General features: G+C 41.3%; 2 protein-coding genes across 3 annotated transcripts; one reads left to right on the top strand and one right to left on the bottom strand.

The window, feature by feature from the left end:
- Positions 1-273: 273 nt before the first annotated feature.
- Positions 274-24887, bottom strand: LOC139746681 (uncharacterized). 2 transcript variants are annotated; one of them, XM_071658123.1, is made up of 7 exons: positions 24826-24887; positions 7012-7279; positions 5037-5153; positions 3058-3159; positions 2696-2767; positions 1805-1911; positions 274-1120 (listed from the first exon to the last, which is right to left on the bottom strand). In XM_071658123.1, the coding sequence occupies exons 2-6, from the start codon at positions 7242-7244 to the stop codon at positions 1833-1835; spliced, it is 603 nt and encodes a 200-aa protein (XP_071514224.1). In that variant the 5' UTR covers positions 7245-7279; positions 24826-24887; the 3' UTR covers positions 274-1120; positions 1805-1832. The 2 variants fall into 2 exon arrangements, with proteins under 2 accessions (XP_071514224.1, XP_071514225.1); XM_071658124.1 differs by having other exon boundaries at positions 24573-24834.
- On the top strand, positions 19268-22754 carry LOC139746885 (uncharacterized). The gene is made up of 3 exons (XM_071658542.1): positions 19268-19672; positions 20956-21061; positions 21753-22754. Exons 1-3 carry the CDS (start codon positions 19659-19661, stop codon positions 22086-22088), a joined length of 456 nt encoding a protein of 151 aa, XP_071514643.1. The 5' UTR covers positions 19268-19658; the 3' UTR covers positions 22089-22754.
- Positions 24888-25250: the final 363 nt, after the last annotated feature.

The raw sequence follows: 25250 nt of genomic DNA, 5'->3' as shown, positions 1-25250 counted from the left end.
CTGGTGCATATGACGCCCAGCTGATGTAACTGGTGTATATGCCCCCCAGTTGGTGTGTAACTGGTGTATATGACGCCCAGCTCATGTAACTGGTGTATATGACGCCCAGCTCATGTAACTGGTGTATATGACGCCCAGCTGATGTAACTGGTGTATATGACGCCCAGCTGATGTAACTGGTGTATATGACGCCCAACTGATGTAACTGGTGTACATGACGCCCAGCTGATGTAACTGGAGTATATGACGCCCAGCTAAATAAAACTAATCATGATACATCATAAGCTCTTTATTTGTATATCATTTCAGGGTCGACATTGGAGCCAATTTAGTTAACCAGGTGAGTCTGACTAATGCTAACTACACACCGTCCTTAAGATTGGGTACACAGTCCTTGATAATCTAATTCAGAAAGGAATCATGATTTAAATCAACTTATCTATAAAGATCTTTTTTTGACTTACATCAACTTTGTAAAGATCTTTTTTTGACTTACATCAACTTTGTAAAGATCTTTTTTTTGACTTACATCAACTTTGTAAAGATCTTTTTTTTGACTTACATCAACTTTGTAAAGATCTTTTTTTTGACTTACGTCAACTTTGTACAGATCTTTTTTTTTGACTTACATCAACTTTGTACAGATCTTTTTTTTGACTTACATCAACTTTGTAAAGATCTTTTTTTTGACTTACGTCAACTTTGTAAAGATCTTTTTTTTGACTTACGTCAACTTATCTGTAAAGATCTTTCTTCGTAAGTTGTGTTATTCCTCTCCTTTAAGGCTCGTGAAAAAGGCACTAGCATTGAAAGATGATAATACTTGAAATACAATCATCTGACGTGAGCAATATTTAGAAAAAGATGGTCTTGGACAGACTTACCGAACTGATAACTTGGCTCCAGTTTCCCCAGTATTAAATGTTCAAGATTAATGGCCTTTATTTACAGGATAGGTTCCAGGCCTTCTACATGATGGTGCTTTTAAGTTTGTCTCATCTTCCTTTTATTTGTACTTTTGTATCATTCAAACATCAGAATGTTCTTGGATAACACCTCTTCTCTAACATTTATGACGTATTCTCTTCGTCTCACTTCCTCCATCCAGTACTTTCACAACCTGGAATGAATAAAAAGATTAATGAAGAGAAATGCCAAGACGAAATTGGCTTTCGTGGAGAATATTCTTAGATGTGGTTTGAGTCCAGTAGCCAATCAGCACGCGCGGCCCAACAATATATATATATATATAGTCGCGAGATTGAACGTCATTGGCGTAGGATCTGAGTTGCTACAATATATAGTCGCGAGATTGAACGTCATTGGCGTGGGATCTGAGTTGCTACAATATATAGTCGCGAGATTGAACGTCATTGGCGTAGGATCTGAGTTGCTCGAGATGAAGCTACAGTTGAATCTTTCGACTTGTCTAAACGAGCGAACATAGTCTCAGGGCTGACCCCTGTGGGGGTGTGAGGTGTTCTTGTGAGTGAGGTGATCAAGTGTAGGCGAGCAATACTGAAGGATGAGGAAGGAGGTGAGTGATAACGCCTCGTAGCAAAACGGGAGAGGGGGAATCATAACACTTTTAGCCTCAACCAAAGGTGTTCTACTGTCATTCAATAAAGTGTTGCTGACGATCACTTGTTGTGTAGGACGCTCCTTCCCTGTCGATTATTATCATCAGTTACGGTTATATATATATATATATATATATATATATATATATATATATATATATATATATATATATATATATATATATCGTCAAAGTTCATCACTGGATAACATTTCAAATTCTTACCATTACGTCACTCCTTGTTTTCTTTTGCTTACTTCTCCTCTTCCATTTCTCCCTCTTCTTCAAAATCATCATCATCATCATCGTCATCTTCAGAATATCTGGGGTCTCTGTAAGAAATATCATGAATATATCATGTGCTTTCTAACAACCACGAGCACTCGGCCCCCACACAGTGAAGCAAAGATCCTCCCATGACACCACGACCTCAACACGCTCGGCCCTCATTTCCATACAAAAGCTCTTGACCATCTACATCCAAACTCCCTAAACATCAAACACCTAAAGAGAAATACATAGGTATTCCCTGCCTTACACTTCAGTAAATTCCACTCACAGATCCGCCCAATCCCCACCTTACAAAACATCTCTACACTGATATAATCAATGAATCACCAAATATCCCACATCTTCACTGAGTCTTAAACTCAGCCCACTTGACATAAACCCATCAGAAGCCACACTCTCCAGATAAATACGTGTCACACTCGTTCGTCTACTCTCTGGACGTCATCCATCACTGCAACACTATAACCACAGTTTACATTCTGGACGTCATCTATCACTGCAACACTATAACCACAGTTTACATTCTGGACGTCATCCATCATTGCAACACTATAAACACTGTTTACATTCTGGACGTCATCCATCATTGCAACACTATAACCACCGTTTACATTCTGGACGTCATCCATCACTGCAACACTATAAACACCGTTCACATTCTGGATGTCATCCATCACTGCAACACTATAACCACCGTTTACATCCTACCCCAAGACCCATTATGATCACCACAATGCACCAACCATAGTGCCCTGAACCTTCTCCACACATACGAACACACAACATCTCCCTCAGTCAATGTACGTTAGAGAAGACTTTACATACGAGTCTTCGAACTCTTCGTCCTCAAAGGTATCGTCGTCATCGTCGTCGTCATCGTCCTCGAGGCCTTCATCTCTGGAGAAAGATTTTGATAAAGATCATGAGACACGAGTGCTCTGGGATCTGCTGAGTGAGTGTGGCCCCCCCAGCACTGACACAAGAGAAACAGGGTGCTAGTGATGGGTGATTTAAATACGAAGGTGAGAAAGATTGGCAGGTGAGGGTACAATATGGGAGTATAAGGTATTCAACATCGTAAATGAAAATAGCAAAATTTCGTGGGGTTTTGTGATTTCTCTGCATGATCCGGGTAAAATATTGGAGAGGGGTTGAGTAACTATCCACATGAGAACGATAGTGCTCACCTCAGCCACACATTGTGGTCATCCTCGTCATCTTCCTCATCTTCTAACTCATCGTCATCATCTACCTCGAGTTGTACACTTTCAGGTTCATCTCCAGCAGCCCTTCAGTGATAAGAGATACGTCAAAGGATGAATGATTAAGCGAATTATGATATGTCAATGATAGACCTAATTCATTGCTCTCTTAAACATACCCTTAAAATTACAATACTTGATATTGTTATTATCTTTATCAATATCATTATCATTATCATTATCATCATTATTATCATTATTATAATTAGATAACCCCAGGACCACTTTTATGATATTTTTGCTTTATCGCGGTTGCTCTACATTCAGAAGCAGGGAAAGTAGGAATCATTCGACGCTTCTGTAGTTTTTCTTTCCATGTCAGCTCACTGAGAGTGACTTTTTACCTCGCGGTGAAGCTACAGACAGCCCGAGTCCTACAGCACAGTTAGTAGAAGAGGAAGCCAAGTCAGCACACTTTCCCCTTGGTGAAGGTGTGCTTGACTTTACGAGGAGCAAATCTGCGGTGATATCAGAGAAGGAGCGAGCAGAGTGTGTCGCAAGGGAAAGTGAAGATTTTTCATGGCCAGGTCCTTACCGTCTCTGATGCGATTGGCATCAGAGCAGACGCGACCAACCCATGACTGAGAGGGTGGGAGTTAAAAAGAGTGGGTGGAAGGTAGGATGTAGGTGTACATCATCCTCTCCTTAACAACCAAGATAACCTCTGCGAAGCGCTCAGCATAACGCGAGGCACCCTCGGCCAGAGAAGCAAGGCCGGACCTTAATTGAAATATAGAGAGAATTATGAAATGGAAAATGAAAAGACAAGGGAAGTATTTACGACTTTTGGAGGAAGTGAAAGACCTGTCCTCTGAAATATGCCAGGTTATAGTTATTGGGAAAGACATGAGAAGGTAGAGGATTCCAAAGCTTCGAAGTGTAAGTGAAGACGCAGTTTTCAAAGCGGCCCACCCTTGAGTTGCCAACGGCCACACAGTAATCCAATGACGCAGTAGCTTGCAGAGTATTGCGGGGTCTAGCTAGTGGTAGGGTCACACGAGTAACCAGCTCTTGGGAGCAAAAACCAAAGTGATGCCTACAGAAGAGGAAAAGTGAACCAACATTGCAGCATATGGCAAGGGAGTCAAGTTTGGAAATTAGTCTTGGATAGTTTATAAGTCGAATCGCTTTCGACGCAACTCTATCAAGAAGGGGTGCAGAGCTAGAACCACCTCAGATATGAGAGCAGTACTCCTTACAAGGACGGATCAGTCCTTTGTATAAACGGAGCAACTGTTCAGAAGAAAAGAAATTTCGCCATCTAAAAAGGACTTTTAGTTTCCTAGAAGCAGACTTAGCCATCTCCGTTATTGGGGTTTCCAATATAAACTGGAATTGGAATCTAAAGGTGATCAACGTAAATATGTAGCGTCTGCTACACTGGGAGATTCTGTCCAAACATGAGTCACTGGAAGTCGACTGTGACCACTAGAGATGTAGTTGAAGGATTGTAGTGTATATGCGAGCAGTCAGCAGACTTGAGAGTGAATGTCGCTATATGCTGAAAGAAAGGGCAATTGTTGACGTTCCAGGTACCATAACCTGTAAGAAGCTTCCGATGTGTCAAGGGATACAACAGAGGATTGCCATAGTCTCTCAGAGAGGAGGACGAAGACAGTATGCAATTTAGGAAGTACATATCGCCGATAGATGTCGCGAAGACCATGTCAGAAAGATGTAAGATCCTTCTTAAAAGATATTAGGTATTGAGGAGGGAATCTAAGATCTTGGAGGAGGTGAGGAGAGACTCGAAAGTCTAAGAGGAGTTACGGAAGCACTTGAAGATCTTAAAGTCAACAGAGGTCAAAGGCACAGAACCACAGGTGGAAGTATTAGGTCGATCACTCAATCTGTGACATGTTAGGAGCACATCACCTCCTCATCACTGCAGGAATGTCTTTTACCTGGTCTTCACTACGTGTTGCTCCTCCACCTTCTCCACTTTGGCCTCTTCTCCGGTGAGGGAAGCGGCGTTTGTGGTGGCCAGCATGACCACCAGCAACAACGCAGCCACGCTGAACCTGTGTCAAAAGTATATATATTTATACCACAGTTACCTAGGTGCCACAGCCAAGTCTGGGCCAATGGCATGGTATTTAGATGATTCTACTTCAACAAACGAGTGATGAATATTAGAACATAGCCAGTTTTTTAAGTACATCAAAGGAAACAACTAAGAGCTAGCTTACGTAATCATATGTTGGGTCAGCATTTATCGACTTATTTTGGTGAAAGTTGATTTTTCTATCGTGTCATCAACTGATCAATACCTTTAGGTTCATATAATACAATATTCTCTGATATTACTAAAGACATGTAAAGCAATATTACCTGGAATTTCATGGCACAATGCAATGTTAGAGTGAGTTTTCCATTTATCAAATTCTGTGAGAATTTCAGAGCTACATTATGAACTGAAAGTAGTTTTCGAAGCAGCAAAACTGATGGAGCTCTACATCACTGGCGAGTACGACAGTGTGTAAACATAAAATTCCCTTTGATTTTTACCTGGTTCAACATGGTCTAAAAGGGGTTCTCTTGACGAGTTCTCCATGTGAATCTATTGACATATTTTGCTTTTGTTTTATCCTTACCGGAATGTATGTATATATATATATATATATATATATATATATATATATATATATATATATATATATATATATATATATATATATATCATAAAGTCTCTGTAATATTACAGGAATGTATTATTTCCCTTCGTATATGAGTATCACTAGGTTGGCAAATCACGACGCCGTGAATTTTCCTGTTTTCAAAACGAATCTCACTACCGGGTCTAATTTTGTTTATGTAACAGAAAGGGTAGGATTCTACTATCCAGGAGACTTGTCATACGTGTAAACTGATCAGAAATGATTAAAAAGATAAATGCAAGGATTGATAGCATTGGATTGCGTATTCTAAATGTGAAAAAAGAAAAGACTATCAATCCTTCGTAGACTCAAGGTCCTTCCTGCCAGCGAGGGCCGTGTTCCCGGATGTGGTCACTCCCCAGTAAACCTACAAGTCATGTAACACAAGCTATTGTCTGGCTAGACCTATGGTGCTTGAACCCAGCCGGAGTTGGCACCCGTTTATCGACCAACCAGAGGGAGGATGAACGGCTGGGTGAGCTGTGCGACGGGGGGGCGAAAGCGGGTCATTGGATTAATCATCAACACGAACATCTGATCACAAAATTCCAAAATGATTCTTACGTATTGATACCATATACTTGGCTAGGAGAGAGACAGACGTAGCGATCCAGCGAAACACTGTCACCTGTACTGTCGATGGATACGGAAGTGTCGTTACTGTGTCGATGTCTCACATCTTTCATCTGGCCATATTGTTAGATATACGTTACCCCCATGATAGAGGAAGGGTATGATCTCCTCCCTTGATAATGGCAGGCTGTCACACTCTCTAAATTTAACTCTTGTTATGGTCGTCTGTGTTGTTCATCTCAAGATGTTGTTGTATACAACGGTACGTGACATCTCTGTTTTCATCCACATCCTGTTCATTCTCCACAAGACAGGTTACCACGTAGATCACGAACGTCCCTTTATATGATTAGCCATTGGAGTCAAGTGATACCTCTGACATACCATACCCTGAGTGGAAACGAAGAACAATAACAGGAGTTCTTTCTCTATGAACACCGGAAAATACGGTGAGAGGGTCGAAAACTCTTCTCTATGAACGAGTGAAAAATACGGTGAGAGGGTCGAAAACTCTTCTCTATGAACACGGGAAGATACGGTGAGAGCGTCGAAAACCCTTCTCTATGAACGAGTGAAAAATACGGCGAGAGGGTCGAAAACTCTTCTCTAAGAACGTGTGAAAAATACGGTGAGAGGGTCGAAAACTCACTTCATCTTGGCAAGGCAACAGGACGCGTGTGGGGAACGCAGCAGCAGAGTCGAGCGTAGCACGGCTGGTTGGTGGCAGAAGTGCACAGTGTGTACGGTTGATGCATGGTGGTGGGAGGTACTTATACAGGGGTGGTTATACCTCCAACATGACGCTGTTGACGTGGCCACCGCTCCTCCCCAGCCCAGCCGCGTCCAACGCTGGTCATCTGTCCTTGTCCTTATTAATGTCATCTTTGTAGCAGTGATGATGATGACGTTGCTCTTATCTGAAAATAGACACTTTTGAAGCTATCAAAAATTTCGTAGTCACGTAAAGAAAAAATGAAATAGGAACCTTTTCATAAGAAATGACAATGTAAAGTTTTATTATTTTTTTTTTTCATTTTTGCTATCGTCTATTTACGTGTCCGACTTAGATGTTGAAACGAATGCTGGCGACGCAGACATGCGCTTGCGACAACACCGAGTGAATGTACAAGTCATAAATACGTAAGATAGAACTCATCATTACGTTTCGCGCGAAGGACGAGAGATCTCCCGTGTTGAACAACTGGTGAAAAGATGAACGCTTAGGTGACGTTTTAAAGAGGGTGTTGGTCAGGACGACAGGCTAGACTTGTGCATGTCTGTGTGTGTGTCTTATGTCCAACCTCGTCTCTGCTTGTTTCCTCTGCTTCGTCGGAGGAAAATCCCTTTACCTTCTGAATGTTGCTTGCAATATCTGTGTCTTGTGTGTTGTCGATAATATACTAGTCACCTATCGAAGATCACTTGAATTTAAACATATCGAGGATGTGCATTTAAATGTTGTGTTCTTTTGTTCCCGTTCGATACACTAGGGAGGCCAGAGTACCTCACTACGTGCCTCACACTACTGCACTCCATCTCCTCACATACGCTCCCTCACAACACCCCTGGGACTTGCAGTGCTGCACCGTCATTGGAATTATACTTGGTAATAGCTACATCCATCTTCCTCATCTTATTCCTGACTACGCTCTGTTCACTTGCCTCAGAGTGAGACACTCCTAATGTAATAGATTCTAATATTTTTTTTGATTTCTTTTTACTTCTGTCAACTATTCTGTAATCATATCTTGCTCCCGCGAGACAACCTCATTAACCAAACATAGATATGATGTTCTCTCATGACATCTCATCAAATTACACAGTAGCATTTTTGGAGAATCTTTTTTTTCTTATATTCTAAACACAAAAATTTTACTTCACATCTTAGAGGTCATGTATCCAAAAAGTCCCTTCCCAATCAGATACCATTTTCATATTGACTGTTCACATACCTATACATTCTAATTTTTTTTTCATTCTTGGTGAAATCGTAAATAATTTGCCGACTAGCTATTAGTACACCCGCTGACGTTGAATTTTCAGGAATAGAAAATAAGAATAAATGTGAAGCATTACTTGATGGGAACTGGATGATGGCTCGCCTCTGACAGGAACTCAACAGGAGGTATACACAGTGGTGCATCATGGTGTGAGGAAGTGAGTGTTGTTGCTTTCGCTGGTATGTGGTATGTACATATACAGGAGGGGAGGAAGGTTGAAATAGTTTCGTAATTATGCGTGTTTGCCAAAGTTTAAGGCAAGGGATTTGGTGACATTATGGACCCAAAAATGACACAAAACTCTCTTAGGGTGGGGGAGGGGGCGAAAGTTCTGGAGCGCTGAAGAATGTCCGGAAAGAGAGAACGTTACTTGGAATGGCAAAAATGGGTATGTTTGAAGGAAAAGTAGTTTCAACGCTATGATATGGACGCGAGGCATGGGCTATAGATAGATAGGGCTGTTGAGAGAAGGGTGGATGTGTTGAAAATGAAATGTTTGAGGACAGAATGTGATGTGTGATGGTTTAATCAAGTAAATATCTCAATGGTTGACTGAATTTAAGGCAGCCAATCGCCTGAGAATACACAGTTGAGGAATTACCTAATTTGGAAGGGTTGGGACATACCAGTAAGTAAGTAATAAATCACAAGAGCTTAAGATCAAGTTCGGGCTGGATGCTTCTACACTTTGGATAAACATATGAGTCAAGTCTATATACATAGCACAGGAAGTTCGACGGTGCAAATTTTATGGTTTATGCATAATACATTTAGTGGTGATTAAGTGAACATTTTTGATATACAGTTAACGATCGGCTGACTCGCAGTAGTATTCGTTATGCATTTAACGATGAACATTAAATGATGTAAAGCTACATATTAGTTAAACATCAGTAGTATAGTGTAACATACATTATGTATGCATATATGTGGATGAATGAATGTATGCATTTCTCTGCGTGTGTGTGTGTTCATTCATGAATCTATAAGGATGTATATGGAGGTATGTATGTATATATGTATGTTAGGAAGAGAGGAAGGGAGAGAAAGAGACAGAAAACTAGAGAGGGTGAGTAGGCGAACAATTACCATGCGTCACGCACACCTGCGCAGCTGCGCCACGTTGGAACTGACGCGTTGGACGACACACAACCACCGAGCAATTACCAGTTATGAAATGTGAAGAGAAACAAACAGACACTCGTGCGTGTGAGGAGAAAAATAACATATTCTCGCTTGATAATATTCATCTTTAATTTCCTTCGATACTAAGAAGTTATCAGTTAACGATGCCACGTGTAAGTGAGGCAGGTGTCCAGCCACCGTAGGCACTGTGTCGTGTTGGTGTGGACAATTGTTGACACGTCTGGCTTGGCTGTAGCCTCAAACCCTCACTCATCCCCCCAGGTCATATGCCATACCCCTCCTGACCCTCACTCTCATCCTCCCTCACACTCATCCTCCCTCACACCCATCCTCCCTCACACCCATTACCCCCTCTCACTAATTTCCCACTTTCTTTCCCCACTTCCTCCTCAGGTCCTCATCCATCCCTCATACCCCTTACCTCACAACCATTCCACATAAGCCCAACTACTTACCTTAATTTCTACTCTGCCTTCACTACATCTTGACCCTAAATCCATCTCTGCTACTCCTATTCTTTCACATGTCCCCTTACCCCGCCATTACTGTCCCTAATTCCTCCCTAACTTCCTGCCCTTCTCCTCCTACCCTTTGCCTCTCAATCCTCCCTCCTACTTTATCCCCTTCCCAATTATATACCCATCAATGCTACCTCCTATCAGCATCCTTATTACCTACCTATCAGTCGTATCCCTAACCCCTCGACCATCCCCTAAACCTCTCTCTCCCGCACTTCATCTCTCTCTGTCCACCTTCTCTCTCTGTCCACTCTCTCCTATCCCTAACACTTACCCTTAACATCTACCAAATCGCAAGCAGTTCCATTCTCATTGCCTCACTAATACGAGATGGACGAGCAGGGAAAAAAGGTCAAGATTTATCAATGAACTTAAGGGAGAATACAATGTTTTGGAAGGAGATTGATTGTTTGAGAAAAAACAAAGAACAAATGGAAACATCAGTGAAAGTGTCAGTGGTTATAGGTAGTGATGAAGTGAGGAGGAGATGGAGTGAGTATTTTGAAAGATTGTTGAATGGGGCAGATGTAAGGTATGTGGGTAGGGAAGGTGCACTAAATGAGAGAATCATGGAAAGTGGCTTAGTGAAGGGAGAAGAGGTGGTGAAAGCCTTGCGTAAGATGAAATGCGGCAAGACCGTTAGAGTAGATGGTATTGCAAGTAAATTTCTTAGGAAAGCGAGTGACTGTGTTGTTGATCTGTTAGTTAGGATTTTCATTGTTTGTATAGATCATAGTGAGGTGTCTGAGGAACGCTGGAATGCATGTATAGTGTCATTGTATAAAGGCACATGAGACAAAGGCGAGTGTTCGAACTACAGAGGTATGTTTGTGGAATGTACATAGCAAGATGTATGGAAACGTACAGAGCATCATACTAGGGAGGAGCAGTGTGGTTTCAGAAGTGGTAGAGGATGTGAAGAATGCGTGCAAGAAATACTTAAGAAAAAGAAAAAAAGGATTTCTTTGTAGCATTACTGGATGTGGAGAAAGTATATGATAGGGTTGATAGAAATGCCTCGTGGAAAGTCCTACAAATCAATGGTGTGGGAGGAAACCTGCTAGGAGCAGCGAGATGTTTTTATGACTAAGGCGTGTGTGTACGAGTAAGAGGAGAAGAAAGCGAGTGGTTCCAGGTGAAGGATGGTGTGAGGCAGAGTCGTTAGATTCCACCATGGCTGTTTGATTTGTTTATGGATATAGTAATCACATGAAAAAGCATTTGAGTCTCAAAGTGTTTCCTTTGTCCTCGTGGTTATCAGCAGATACTAAATCATGCGCATCACTGTTACCCTCCAACAGCCAGGGCTCGAACCCCAGGACTTTTCATGGTAGTCAGTAACACTAACCGCGATTATAGCCAAGTGGTTAGCGTTCCCAACCATCATACAAAGGTCTTGGGGTTCGACTCGTGGTCGTTGGAGGGCATCATGTTATATATATATATATATATATATATATATATATATATATATATATATATATATATATATATATATGGAAGGTATTAAGAATATATGGTGTGGGAGGCAAGTTGTTAGAAGCAGTGAAAAGTTTTTATCGAGGATGTAAGGCATGTGTACGTGTAGGAAGAGAGGAAAGTGATTGGTTCTCAGTAAATGTAGGTTTGCGGCAGGGGTGTGTGATGTCTCCATGGTTGTTTAATTTGCTTATGGATGGGGTGGTTAGGGAGGTGAATGCAAGAGTTTTGGAAAGAGGGGCAAGTATGAAGTCTGTTGGGGATGAGAGAGCTTGGGAAGTGAGTCAGTTGTTGTTCGCTGATGATACAGCGCTGGTGGCTGATTCATGTGAGAAACTGCAGAAGCTGGTGACTGAGTTTGGTAAAGTGTGTGAAAGAAGAAAGTTAAGAGTAAATGTGAATAAGAGTAAGGTTATTAGGTACAGTAGGGTTGAGGGTCAAGTCAATTGGGAGGTGATTTTGAATGGAGAAAAACTGGAGGAAGTGAAGTGTTTTAGATATCTGGGAGTGGATCTGGCAGCGGATGGAACCATGGAAGCGGAAGTGGATCATAGGGTGGGGGAGGGGGCGAATATTCTGGGAGCCTTGAAGAATGTGTGGAAGTCGAGAACATTATCTCGGAAAGCAAAAATGAGTATGTTTGAAGGAATAGTGGTTCCAACAATGTTGTATGGTTGCGAGGCGTGGGCTATGGATAGAGTTGTGCGCAGGAGGATGGATGTGCTGGAAATGAGATGTTTAAGGACAATGTGTGGTGTGAGGTGGTTTGATCGAGTAAGTAACGTAAGGGTAAGAGAGATGTGTGGAAATAAAAAGAGCGTGGTTGAGAGAGCAGAAGAGGGTGTTTTGAAATGGTTCGGGCACATGGAGAGAATGAGTGAGGAAAGATTGACCAAGAGAATATATGTGTCGGAGGTGGAGGGAACGAGGAGAAGAGGGAGACCAAATTGGAGGTGGAAAGATGGAGTGAAAAAGATTTTGTGTGATCGGGGCCTGAACATGCAGGAGGGTGAAAGGAGGGCAAGGAATAGAGTGAATTAGAGCGATGTGGTATACCGGGGTTGACGTGCTGTCAGTGGATTGAATCAAGGCATGTGAAGCGTCTGGGGTAAACCATGGAAAGCTGTGTAGGTATGTATATTTGCGTGTGTGGACGTATGTATATACATGTGTATGGGGGTGGGTTGGGCCATTTCTTTCGTCTGTTTCCTTGCGCTACCTCGCAAACGCGGGAGACAGCGACAAAGCAAAAAAAGAAAAAAAAAATTATTCCTATGAGTCCACGGGGAAAATGAAACACGATAAGTTCCCAAGTGCACTTTTGTGTAATAATCACATCATCAGGGGAGACACAAGAGAGAAATATAAGTCATTTGATATACATCGAAGAGACGAAGCTAGGACGCCATTTGGTAAAAATGTGATTGTCCAAAACATACAACGAGCGTTCATAAACTTATCATTTTACAAATTTTATCAACAATAAAGTTATCTAATTTGTATAGACTATCACTAATATTAAGATTATAATTCTTTGTGTATTCAATAATAGAAGATTCAATGATATTTCTCTTGGTAATAGAGTTAGAGTTAATAACTGAGATGGCATTACTCCAGTCAGTACAATGATCATAGTTTTTAACGTGATTAAACAAGTCATTTGATTCTTGTCCCGTTCTATACTATATTTATGTTGCTTAAATCTAACAAAGATCCTTACCAGTCTGACCAACATAAGATTTATCACAATTTCCACAAGGCACTTTATAGATGCAGCCAAGAGAATTTTTTGGTGAATTCCTGATTAAGATATTCTTTATAGTATCATTGTTGCTAAAGGCAACATTTACATGAAAGGATCTAAGCAACATGGGAAGTAAAGTGAAATTATTATTAAAAGGGAGAACTAAAAGATTCTTGGTGTCAATGGGAAGTTTGGGCTCAACTCTATGAAATGATTATTTTGCTAGCTTAAGGGATTTATCAATGAAAGATCTAGGGTACTTTAACTTAGATCCAATAGAATATATCTTCTAAAGGATATCTTACCTTTTAATGCGATTTGGTTTAGGTATGTAGATGATGTTCTTTGTGTTTGGCCAACAAATGAAAATTTACAAATATTTCTCCCCTTACTTAACAATTTAGTACCTTCCATTGAATTTACTGTAGAAAATGAAAATAATGGTATGTTACCATTTCTAGATTGCATGATCCATAGGCAAGGAAACAAGTTTAAGTCTAGCATATACAGAAAACCCACCAATGTATGCTCATATATCTATTATTACTCATCTCAACATGACAGATTTAAATCATCATCTCAATCTATGTTTCTTAGGGCGTTACGTATTTGCAGTCCAGAGTTTATTGATGATGATTCTGAGAAGATATATTCTATTGGATGTAAGTTAAAGTACCCTAGATCTTTCATTGATAAATCCCTTAAGTTAGCAAAAAAAAAAAAAATCATTTTATAGAGTTGAGCCCACACCTCCCAGTGACACCAAGAATCTTTTAGTTCTCCTTTTTGATAATGATTTCACTTTACTTCCCATGTTGCTTGAATCCTTTAATAGAAATGTTGCCTTTAGCAACAATAATACTGTAAAGAATATCTTAATCAGGAATTCACCAGAAAATTCTCTTGGATGCATCTATAAAGTGCCTTGTGGAAATTGTGATAAATTTTATGTTGGTCAGACTGGTAAGGATCTTTCTGTTAGACTTAAGCAACATAAATATAGTATAAGAACGTGACAGGAATCAAATGCCTTGTTTAATCACGTTAAAAACTATGATCATTGTATTGACTGGAGTAATGCCATCTCAGTTAGTAACTCTAACTCTATTACTAAGAGAAATATCATTGAATCTTCTATTATTGAATACACAAAGAATTATAATCCTAATATTAGTGATGGTCTATACAAATTAGATAACTTTATTGTTGATAAAATTTGTAAAATGATGTTTATGAACGCTCGTTGTATGTTTTGGACAATCACATGTTTACCAAATGGCGTCCTAACTTCGTCTCTTCGAGGTATATCACTGACTTATATTTCTCTCTTGTGTCTCCCCTGATGATGTGATTATTACACGAAAGTGCACTTGGGAACTTATCGTGTTTCATTTTCCCCGTAGACTCATAGGAATATCTTGGTCACGCGCAAAATTGTGATCCTTTCCAATATTTTCATACTATTTACCATTTCCCGTGTTAGCGAGGTAGCGTTAAGAACAGAGAACTGGGCCTTAGAGGGAAATATTCTCACCTGACCCCTTATCTGTTCCTTCTTTTGGAAAATTAAAAAAAACAAGAGAGGGGAGGATTTCCAGCCACCTGCTCCCTCCCCTTTTAGTCGCCTTCTACGACATGCAGGGAATACGTGGAAAGTATTCTTTCTCCCCTATCCCCAGTGCAATATATACATATATATATATATATATTTTTTTTTTTCATACTATTCGCCATTTCCCGCGATAGCGAGGTAGCGTTAAGAACAAAGGACTGGGCCTTTGAGGGAATATCCTCACCTGGCCCTCTTCTCTGTTCCTTCTTTTGGAAAATTAAAATATATATACATATATATATATATATATATATATATATATATATATATATATATATATATATATATATATATATATATATATATAAAGGTGAAATCGCAATTCAGTAGGAGTTCAGATGAAGTTATTTAACGTGTAATTTTTCATATATGTAGCACAACATATTTCATTGAGACAATCCGCCAAATTTGGCGTAAACAGCCTATAAAGTTTTTAAGTCCCATCAACACCACACAGGCATCCTAGTACCATGCTGGATGATACATGCACTGTGTTATCCTGCATGGTACTACTAAGAGGGAATCTGCGTGGTGGTGTCTAGAGAAATAACCTGTGTCATCTTGATCTTGCTATGGGAAATCCACTTAGTCCGACTCTTAGCGATTCAATTATGGAATATTTTTTGAGACTGAAATTTTCTCTTTAATCAATAATCATCTGAAAATCTGGTTTGCATACGTGGAAGATGTGTGGCCCTTGAGGCCATCCTCCCAAGATTGTAATGTTTTCTTGCAGGAATTAAACTATCAAATTCATGATGGAATGGGAAAAAGTAGAAAAAGTAGGCAAATTGCCCTTTCTTGATGTGTTGATAAATAGAGATTCTGATCTTTTGTCCTTTCAAATCTACAGGTGAGCCTACCAACTTTGAAAGTTATATTCATTATTTCTCAGTACATGATTCTTCTATAAAAATGTCTGTAATTATATCTATGTTTTTAAGAGCACTACGGATATGTGATCCCATAGGCCTGGTAGATGAATGTAGTCATATAAGACGTATCTTTAGGCAGTTATATTATCCCACTTGGTTTGTGAACAAAGCTCACTGGAAAGCTAAGAAGACGTTTTATGCTTCTTGTAACAAAAATGTGACAAATAAGGATGAGTCTGAATGTTTAGTGTTGCCCTGTTCTCCCAACTCGGCTAATCTATGTTGAAATAACAATGCTTGTAATGTTGTTTGCTAGTACAATAACACCATCAGTAAGACCTTAATAAATAGTAGGCTAAATCATGCAATAATTGGGAGTATTTACGCCGTCAAATGCAAGGCATATGTATATATATAAGACGGGAAATATTGTAACGGAGAGGTGTTATTGGCACCGTCATGCAGTACGCAGGGTTGACCACAAAAAATGCGATCGCTAAACATTGTCATGAAAATGATCATCCCATAGATCTTGAAAATCCCGTTGTTCTATACCCCTCTGCTGATTATGTCACACGTAACGTCACAGAATCTGTCTTAAGTGCTTATACTAAGAACTTTAATTTGTCCCCAGGGAATTTCAAAGTCCATCTTAGCATTGACCAAATCATTATGAGAAACTGACAAAACACCATTTGAAAAGCATGTAAACCGTATAGGAATGATCACTTTGAATGGTCACTGGCTGCTTACGATCTACAAGTACTTTGTACTTCCACAAATAAACAAGATCCTCCCAGTACAATGTCACCGTCATTCGCTGGACTCGCATTTCTCTGTAACTGCGCTAGACATCCACAAACTCCTCTACAGCTAACCACCAACCCCCAAGCAGACACGAAAAGCCTACCATTGCCTCACGCTTCAGCAAACTCCAGTCAACTATTACCTCCCTACCCCACAGCAAACATAGCACTGACAAAACACATATTCAGTCAAATGCCCCGACAAGATGTAAACAACCCCCCTCCATACTCACACGGTAAACACATATCCACCGGATATACGGTCACTCATGAATGTTTGTAGGGGTCCGTGTGTGTGTGTGTGTGTGTGATGGGACCTGTGCAGTCCCCAGTCTCTCCACCCCCTTATGGACGGCGAGCCTGTATGACGACTTGACAAAGCACACACACACACACACACACACATATGGCAGAACGGTGACGTTGATGTTGTCATAATCAGTTAACACATATTCAGTATTGTATGATAAGATATGAAGGTTAGAGCCACTTCGATGTCCAAGTTTCTTGTAGTTATTACGTGAACAGTGTCCTACCTGCCTCGTGTTCTTGCGTCTGTAGACTGTTGCCTTACACTCGAGGCTCTACTATTACGACTTTGGTCAACTCAAACTTGCTTCACTGCTCATTGTTTCGACACTTGGTCGACTTAGAATGTTTGATTACCTATTATTCAGAAATGGTTTCAACTAGATATATGGCGGAGTATATGACGAAGATATGCTCAACAACCTCAATGGTAGATACTGTATGCGTTTATATCTTAATGGTTTACAACATTATGCATGCGGACACGAAGCAAATTTTCGAAACTGTTCGAATGCCTCTTGACCTGCACTCCCGTCGTCACGGATCATTGGCATGATGAGAACATAGACATCGAAGTGGCTCTAACCTTCATGTCTTATCATACAACATTGAATATGTATCAACTGATTATGACTACCGATAACACATGATTGACTTTGCTTTATTACATCAACTTTACAGTTCTTCCGTGTGTGTGTGTGTGTGTGTGTGTGCGGTGGTTGGTAGGGGAGGAGCCATCTATCTTGCCATCTCAATCTATCAGGATAAGGGATTCGGAATATCATAGCCTTCTTCCAGATGATAACTTCGACGATGGAGCCAATACTTTCTTCTGTTATCTGACGATCTCATTTCCCCAATTCCTTCTCCTTTATTCGCCAGGCGATTGCATTCCTTATCTTCTGTCAGCCTACACATTCATGATGGGATCGTATAATGCTTCAACATCCTATTGTGGATAATGTCAGAGGATGTACTGACTACTATTGCCTTATCTTCTCTTTCCCTTTTTATTTATATGTAAACATGTATTAAGGGTAGAGAGATCTCAAGAATGTAGTCTCAAAATATTTTGGTATTACATTTCGGTACAAGTGATTGTGAAACGTCCGTTAATGTAGTTGCATATTGGTGGACAATCGGTTTTCACGAGAGAGAGAGAGAGAGAGAGAGAGAGAGAGAGAGAGAGAGAGAGAGAGAGAGAGAGAGAGAGAGAGAGAGAGAGAGAGAGAGAGAGAGAGAGATTTTTAGGCAGCTGTTGCTGGCACTTAATCATGCATTCCTACCTATCCTTTGGGCTATGCCGCAGCAGAAGATACAGAGAGCACATAAGGTCCAGAGACTGTGGGTGGGGGCCTCAGTGACAGAGACTGTGGATGGGGCCCTCAGTGACAGAGACTGTGGGTGGGGCCCTCAGTGACAGAGACTGTGGATGGGGCCCTCAGTGACAGAGACTGTGGGTGGGGCCCTCAGTGACAGAGACTGTGGGTGGGGGCCTCAGTGACAGAGACTGTGGATGGGGCCCTCAATGACAGAGACTGTGGATGGGGCCCTCAGTGACAGAGACTGTGGGTGGGGCCCTCAGTGACTGCAATACATTACGAATGATCTGGCAAATCACTTGGCGAGTGGTTTACAACAGCTGAACGACAGTGAACGGATTACGTACTTAGATCGATAAAGAACAATTTACCATAAGTAGATTTATGATCTTTTTTGTTTAAGTATCTGTGGTAAAACACTGTTATGGATGAAATGCTTGCATATATCTTGTGGTGTCTGGCAAGCATCACATCTCTGACCTCACAGATCTTATAACAGTCAAGGATGTGATGGTCCAAGATGTGGACATTATTTTGTTGGCAGAGTTTACATTTGGTCTGTTCACCATCAGTGGGAGGGACAGACTCCCATGAGTATCTATAACCTAGTTTAAGTCGGGCGACAATATCTTCACAGTGATCGTGTTGCTGGAACCGCGTGTGTGTGTGTGTGTGTGTGTGTGTGTGTGTGTGTGTGTCTTTTTGCATGACACTGAGGTGGTAAATGGACCTGCTTGTCTTGATTTCACTAATCCTTAAAGACAAGATTTCCTTCACGTTCTTTCCTTAAAGGATACTCGCTGGTAGTAGACCTGGAGGAGAGTCAACTCCAACCTTCCAGGCAAATGTGTTGGCTGGATCGTCAGCTTCCTCTGACATTCGAAGGTTAATGTAGGATGGAACCCAGAGAGAGTGGACTCAAGAGGGCTTTGTGGTCGCTTGATCACAGCCCAAAAGATATGTTGTATGCTGAACACACACACACACACACACGCAGTCCCCTCTGTCCAACACCAACCCCCTCTCCTCCCCCCAACTCCAGATGTTTCGTCAACACAGGTGTTCTTTCATACTCTCTGTTGCTGCCGCGGGACAAGCGGGGGATGGTGTGAGAACGTCACCAGCACCTGTAGCGCCAGGTACCACAACGCTCCCCCACCGCCACGTCTCCTGCGCCACGTGCCCCTGCCGGGGATTTAATCTACCTCACCACCAGAGCCTGGCTCTTGTGCTCGGCTGACTCACACCGCTGACCGATACGATCTGCTTCCTCCTCCAGACCTCGTCACCACACACACACACACACACACACTCTCCCTCCTTCCCACAGCAGGTGCTGCTGCTGCTCCTGCTGCTGCTGCTGTTGTTGTTCGCTACTGCGACCCCGTCAGATACCCCGGGACTCCCGTCCAAGTCGCGAGGGCCGCTTACTTAACAGGATCGATCTAGCGCTGTTGCAACGGAGGAGACACCGCGTCGGTCGAGATGGCATTAGTGAGGTAGGTGTGGCGTTGATAGTTTCCCCCCACGACGTGTACTTGGGCCAGAGGAGCCACCAGCGGTGTACTTCAGACACTCCTTTCCCCTCGTGGAACTTTTATGTGCAGGAAATTATCTTAGTGAGTTTCGATCATCATCGATATAATCAACGCAAAGTTAAGCGACCATGCGAATGATATCAGTGGCAAGCTTTAAAGCAAGATGGTAAAGATTAAACCATTTTGCAAGTGACACGATACCCCGATCACCATCAACTAACCTCCCATTACAGCCAAGATCGAAAGCCTGTCTCTGGCTCCTCCTTGTGTGTTACAACTCTACGCTCCCTGCCCTACCTCCTTCGTGTGTCTCGTTTTCCTAAGTAACCCCAACGCTCCCATGTCTTCCCACATTTATACGATTTCTATGCACCCATATCCTTTATTTTCCCACCCTATGGCTCTCATATCCATCGTCCCTCCAGCATTAACCTGTCCTCCTCAGTGATTACGTCCCTCCCCCTTGATCAGGCATTATATCATCACATACCTTCCTCACCTCTATGACTTATGCTTCCGTATGAGTGTCACGGCCGCACGGTACCTTCTACTCTCTGCTTACTTTGACTAACATTAAGTTACCACGAAAGATAAAGAGATTATGCCAGAGGCGCCTTGCCTGTGGTATCCTTCCATTGACCAAGTTTGTTTTTAGGTGTAAGTGAACCAACGTAACTTCATTACTTTCCATCAGTCTTTTGCATCCACGACACTTTTCTGCCGAGGACTGGCAATCATAACTTAAACAAACAAATGTCCCTCCAACAATTCTTTTCTCTTTTACGTAGAACTTGTCTCAGAAACTGATTTTCAAAATGTGACGAACACAAGCAGATATACTTATGGACTGTATATATTCATATATATATAATCATATATTTCTTTCATCCACTTCCCTTACGCTTGATAATAACTATGGCATTTTTCCAGGTTATTCTTGAGCAGTGGGATAGAGATGAATGTAATATGATAGAATACAGCATAAGTGAACGCCATTTTAATAATATATCAAATATCAGTCAAGTGCATGAGCAAATTACATCCATCTACTGTAGAGATAATTGTAAAAAGATTCATCAACTGTTTTTGAGTTATGTCGTGTTATATAACTCAACTTTGTGTCTGGTTTTACCTGAGAGAGGTCATCCAGGTGACATTAATGTTCTGGTGTTCATTACTATAACTTTTCATTGTTCTGTTTGTTATCTACCATTGACCAGTTACTAATAAGAATTTGTTTTCAGGATTCGAGTGTTGGTGTTTGTGGCTTGCTTTGTCACAGCGGTGGCACTGGAAAATGTCAAACACGAAGACGCTCTACTCGAGGACGATTACACTGATGATATTAAGGTATAGTCACACTGGGCTTGGTGACGTAGCAAGGGTACACTGTGCAGTGCTGAGGTTGTGTGGTATGATGAGGCGGTGAGGGACAGTGAGGTTGTAAAGGTAGCAAGGGACGGTGAGGTTGTCAGGTGTGGTGGTGTGGTGTGGTTTGCAAGGGACTCAGTCGAGGTAGCAAGGTATAATGAGGTAGCAAGGTACGGTGAGATTGCAAGGTATAGTGAGGTAGCAAGGTACGGTGAGGTTGCAAGGTATGGTGAGGTGTTATACTCGATGGTGTGGGAAAGACTATTTGACAGTGTACAAAATATCATAAGATTAAGTTAGGTTAGATTTGACCAGGTGCCACCTCTCCCCCATCTTTTGACATATTCATGATAATGTCTAGACGCCATGTATGAATGGTATAGTCCTACAGTGGTCATATACTGTATGGAGAACAGTATAGGAACTGTACCTGGCTAGCAATTGGTATCATTTCTGTCTCCTATCCTACATGATAAGTAAGTCAATAGTGGGGAGGGCTATGAAGATCAGCTAAAATGTAGGGTTAGATACTGTAAAAAATCAGATGAATATGTTCAGAAATGATGAACCTCATTGAAAAGAAGATATTTCCATGGTACTGAAGTGCCAATCCTCCTTTCGTTCGCTACTGCAACTGTTTCTTTTCTAAACTATAAGTTTTCTGCCTCAGGAATACGCGGCGCACAACGCGGAAGAGGCGGCCGCCAAGTACACAGCCCAGATCAACAAAATCGACATGTTAGATGATTACCCGCATGACGATGACTTCCTCGACCACCAGGACCGTGGTTACGATGATGACGATGACGACGATGGTGGTGACTATGATGATGATGATGATGATGACGACAGAGACGATGATGAGGATGATGAGGATGACGATGATGATGATGATGGCAACGTTGGCGGTGGATGTGGTGGAGGTGGAGGCTATGACGACGATGATGACGAAGAAGAGGAGCTAAACCCAGTTCAAGAAGTAATTGAAGAATATTTCACGAGATAAATGCCATACGTATAAGCCTTTTTCTTTATTAAGAAACAATTTAGTTCCGTGTCATTACTTGTTCTGTTTAAGCTTAAAGCTTCATATCCCATGCATGCATTCTCAGTCCTGCTGGATATCCTACTAGGCAGCTCTATAATAAGGACTGTGTTTACGCTTAGCGAGTCCTGCATACATGTAGTATATTTCACTAATATCTTACATTTAGGAAGAGGCTAAGGTTGAGATGTCGAAACATTAACAAACTGTTGATAATTTTTTTCCTATTTTTTCTGACTAACGTAACCTAATCTAAGTTTCTCTAACGTAAGCAAACCTAGCTTTAACCTAAGCTAACCTAACCTAACTCTGACCATCGCTAAAGTAACTCAAATTATACAGAATGATATAGTTCTGATGTCGCAACCTTAACTTCATTTTATGTAATGCTATCGTCTAGAATGATCAATTCATATTCTTCTTGTAGGATTTGATTTCATGCACCTACAATGAGTATCCAAATGTACAAATTTCTCTACGTAATCTTGGCTCGTACCTGGTCTGAAAGGGAGTTCTGCTTTCGGTTAACTCTCAGTAATATCGTGAATTTCTCTATGCGTGTGCCATCTTGTAGATACCATTAATAATGTTGTGTGTTATGTTTTATAGAATAAAGATCTTAAACTGCGTGTTGTTTAGCGTTCCTTCTCACCGGGATTCAGATATGGTTCCTTATTTTCTTTTCTCTCTTCCTGTTTCCCTTCTCCATCATGAACCATAAGAGAGAAGTCATGGACCTCATATGCCTGTACGCTGACCAAATAGGCTAAGCTGCCCCTGATAGGGAAATGACCATATATATATATATATATATATATATGATCATCCCATAGATCTCGAAAATCCCGTTATTCTATACCCCTCTGCTGATTATTCCACACGCAGCGTCATTGAATGTCTTAATTGCTAATACTAAGAACTTTAATTGGTCCCCAGGCAATTTTAAAGCCCATCCTAGGCATTAACCAAATCGTTATGAGAAAATTGACAAAACATGAAAGCAAAAAGAAGTTATTTAAGACACACCCAACTACCCAGGTCAACCCCCACCACGTGAACCCCCCTTAATCACTCTCCCTTACAACGGTTACGATCATACAAAGCAGACACACTGCTTGGTCGATAAAGATTGGTGTTGGACGGCGGGAATCAAGTGTGATGTTGGGATTTAGATAACTTTGTTAAGTACTGGCACCTGATGAGGGGGATTGTCTCCACGAAACATGTCGTGCCACATGTATAAAAAAAATTACATGTTAGATATAATTGTATGAATTCCTAGTGAAGTGCGATTTCACCTTTATCTTATCATCACGGACAAGTGTGACCATCATTATATATATATATATATATATATATATATATATATATATATATATATATATATATATATATATATATAAAAATGTGTGGAAGTCGAGAACACTATCTCGGAAAGCAAAAATGGGTATGTTTGAGGGAATAGTGGTTCCAACAATGTTGTATGGTTGCGAGGCGTGGGCTATGGATAGAGATGTGCGCAGGAGGATGGATGTGCTGGAAATGAGATGTTTGAGGACAATGTGTGGTGTGAGGTGGTTTGATCGAGTAAGTAACGTAAGGGTAAGAGAGATGTGTGGAAATAAAAAGAGCGTGGTTGAGAGAGCAGAAGAGGGTGTTTTGAAATGGTTTGGGGCACATGGAGAGAATGAGTGAGGAGAGATTGACCAAGAGGATATATGTGTCGGAGGTGGAGGGAACGAGGAGAAGAGGGAGACCAAATTGGAGGTGGAAGGATGGAGTGAAAAGGATTTTGTGTGATCGGGGCCTGAACATGCAGGAGGGTGAAAGGAGGGCAAGAAATAGAGTGAATTGGAGTCATGTGGTATACAGGGGTTGACGTGCTGTCGGTGGATTGAAGCAGGGCATGTGAAGCGTCTGGGGTAAACCATGGAAAGCTGTGTAGGTATGTATATTTGCGTGTGTGGACGTGTGTATGTACATGTGTATGGGGGGGGGGGGGGCCATTTCTTTCGTCTGTTTCCTTGCGCTACCTCGCAAACGCGGGAGACAGCGACAAAGTATAAAAAAAAAAAAAAAAAAAAAAAAAAATATATATATATATATATATATATATATATATATATATATATATGAACAGTTTGTATGAACAGATAATACACATAAACAGAAACATACCAGTCATCCACACTTACATATACTGTTATGCGCAGATAAATGTATACCAATTACTTTCATTCATATCCCTCTGCCTATGAATTGGTACCAATTAAAAAAGTGCTATCAGCCCCAAACATCAATATACTAATTTTACGAATGTTCAAAAGAGGAGGGACAGTTCATTGAGAGTCCTCTCTTCATCACCCTTCACCTCTGTTTGAACATTCGTTCTCATACCTACTTCATCGAGGAGGAATCAACCCATCCCTATCGTATATCACTTACATATTACGTGCCACACTTGTTAAGTGTCACGTACACCGTATTTGTTAAGTGTCACGTACCGCACTTCTTAAGCACGACGTGCCACCCTTCTTAAGTATCACGTGGAACACTACTTCAGTATCACATGCCACACTTTTTAAGTATCACGTGGCACGCTTCTTAAGTACCACGTAACACAACACTTCTTAAGTACCACGTAACACAACACTTCTTAAGTACCACGTAACACAACACTTCTTAAGCCTCGACCTACATTAGATATGAGAGGCTGTCGGAGTCTAGTTGCCCATTACGTGACGCGTGACGTGCTCCTCTTTTGCATCATGTGACGGCCGGGATGGCAGTGTACATGGCAGTGTGGTGGGCGTCACCTGTGAGCGGGGACGCGTTGACACCACAGAGGGGGAGGTGCTGGCGCAACGCTCGGGTTCCTCTCCCCTCTCCCCCACCACAGCTCGGATGACCATCGCTGTTTCATTCACCCGAACCGACGACATACGATGCTTCGGTTTGTTTCTACCTGGCAAGCAATCACGGTGAACTTGGTTACTTAAAAGTGATGTATCCTGCTTCTCAAGGGGCATTAATAGCTCCAACTGAGTACCACATATTCTGGTCGAGATTCGGTCGCGACGAGAATGATGTATGACACAGTTCGAATCGCGTCGAGATCTGTGA

The sequence above is a fragment of the Panulirus ornatus genome, chromosome 66 (genome assembly GCF_036320965.1).
Source record: "Panulirus ornatus isolate Po-2019 chromosome 66, ASM3632096v1, whole genome shotgun sequence".
In the NCBI taxonomy this organism is placed as follows: domain Eukaryota; kingdom Metazoa; phylum Arthropoda; class Malacostraca; order Decapoda; family Palinuridae; genus Panulirus; species Panulirus ornatus.
The sequence above is the reverse complement of the archived record's forward strand: the minus strand, read 5'-3'. Positions and strand labels throughout refer to the sequence as shown.